Source organism: Rhagoletis pomonella, unplaced genomic scaffold (assembly GCF_013731165.1).
Source record: "Rhagoletis pomonella isolate Grant_MI unplaced genomic scaffold, Rhpom_1.0 Rhpom_scaffold_00010, whole genome shotgun sequence".
Taxonomy (NCBI): Eukaryota; Metazoa; Arthropoda; class Insecta; order Diptera; family Tephritidae; genus Rhagoletis; species Rhagoletis pomonella.
This window is the reverse complement of record NW_023458564.1, coordinates 33,598,900-33,600,977: the sequence shown is the minus strand read 5'-3', so window position 1 is coordinate 33,600,977 and position 2,078 is coordinate 33,598,900. Positions and strand designations below refer to the sequence as shown.

Here is a 2,078-nt window from a genome sequence, read left to right as displayed (position 1 = left end):
TACCAACAAGAATATACAACAAAAGTATGAAAGTCGTTAGAACTTGGAAAGATAGCGATGACTGAAGTAAAAAGTGTTACACCATCTTACAGTTTTGCCCGTCACTGTATGTACATACGGCAAACCGAAACGAGAACCTTGAATTGACTATAATCCGGGTTAAGTCCTGTATTTTATGCACTACAACAATTCGTTTACATATTGCTTAAATAAAAGCTCTACGATTTTTTGCGCTAGGTCAGTCTCGAAATCAGCTGATCTTGCGGCGCAAGTGATACGTAAAATAAACGGTGTTATCTTGTGTACATACAACGGTTTTTTTTCGGATTACAGATGAACTGCTGTACATACATATGTACATAATGGGGAATGTATCAAAAAACATCGAAATATTAAGTATATAAACCAGAAGAGTGAGCGAACTTCATCAGAATCATTTTTAGCTCTCAACAGAACAAAGATCTATTCAGTGAACATGGTGCGCACAGTTTTCCGAGTTTTTGCATTGATGTCGGTTGCCATGGTAAGAAAATTGTTTTGCCTACTGGAAATTATAAACATTCAAATATAACAATTTAATTAATACTTCTTCTTAGACATTCTTTGTAGCAGCAACTGTAAGTATGCCTTTCAAGCTTTAGACCCATTTACGAACAATTAAACTTTCTTTAGCCACAATTGCCATGGGGTGTACCTGCCATTAGACCAACAATCAGTACTGAGAATATCGATGGCCCACAGGGCACCTGTCCTGAGCCCACAGAAGAATTGAAGGCGGTAAGTTTTAATGGTTCGCCAACTAAGAAAGTAGCGCAGGGTATTGTGTAGTAGAGACACATAGCGTAGAGTTCTCAGTATTATTAGGAAAGGAGCGCACCATAAAGTTTCTGGCACAGTTTATTTAAATTAAATTTATGATCATAATTTTTTACATGTACCTAACTTGTCTACTTAGAAACAAAGGCATTTATATATCCTCCTATAGAGATTTACTTCGAGAATTTTTAATATACACATCTTTATCCCACAGTGCATACGCCAGTGGGGTTGTCAAGAATTGCTACGTCTCGATCTGCGGTAAGTAATAAATTATGTCTAATGAATAAAACAATAAATATTATGCCGAGTTTCCATTTGGCTTTGAAATTACAATAATGACAAAAAAATTCCAAATGTCACCGGAAACGGACATATTGTTATTTTGGTAATTACGGGATATTTAATACCTAGTTTTATCATTGAAATGTCTGTCAATTCAATGTTAAGTGGAAATTCGCGATAAGAGCCGTTCTCGCACTGCGAGCTAACACATCTTTGGCCATTAATTTATAACATGAGTTAACTCGCCACTCTGAAACCGCCTCTAAATATAAATTTTTATTAAACATAACCGCGATAATCATTGCAGTACATTTGTAACTAATTTGTATATCTATTTCTTCTCTTTTATAGTTGCCTGCTAAACTTGAATGGTATCCCGCTAGTTGGCAATGTTTTGGAGGGTTTATTGGGTGGACTTGGTGGACAGTCTCCAAGACCAGGTGGCGCACAAGGCGGCTTGTTAGGAGGTCCTGGTGGCTTGTTAGGAGGTTCTGGTGGCCTACTCGGATCACTATTGGGTTGATCACACACGTACTATTAAGTTTAAGCTTTTGCTAAATTAAATACATAGATATTCAATGAGAATCAAATAAAATGCATAATACGTATACATACGTATATATATTATATATATTATATATAAAAAACGAATTGAATTTGTGTCTTCCATGACTTTTCGGGCATCCAATTTTATAATAGTGAGGAAATAAAAAGTTTTATTAAAACTTATGTGTCTGCGTGCGCATAGCAGCAACTGATGCAATGAAAGGGTTAATATTCTACTTCGCCCGAATTTCGAGATAGCACTTTCGTTGTTGTTATTGCCGTTTATTGCCAGTAGCGGCAACCCTCTAATTAAAGTTTGCACTGTGTCAGCCATTACAAAAGGATCAAAATGTGATAACCATATCAGTGCAGCTGTATCGCATCGCAACGTTGTGCAGCCAACTAGTGATGTACTGAATTGTCGGTACCTA

The 2,078-nt window shown here is 36.5% G+C and overlaps 1 protein-coding gene across 1 annotated transcript; it reads left to right on the top strand.

Annotated features, from left to right (window-relative positions):
- The first annotated feature begins 432 nt into the window (after positions 1-432).
- On the top strand, positions 433-1,686 carry LOC118746445. The gene is made up of 5 exons (XM_036480298.1): positions 433-523; positions 597-617; positions 673-777; positions 1,031-1,077; positions 1,453-1,686. Exons 1-5 carry the CDS (start codon positions 476-478, stop codon positions 1,622-1,624), a joined length of 393 nt encoding a protein of 130 aa, XP_036336191.1. The 5' UTR covers positions 433-475; the 3' UTR covers positions 1,625-1,686.
- Positions 1,687-2,078: the final 392 nt, after the last annotated feature.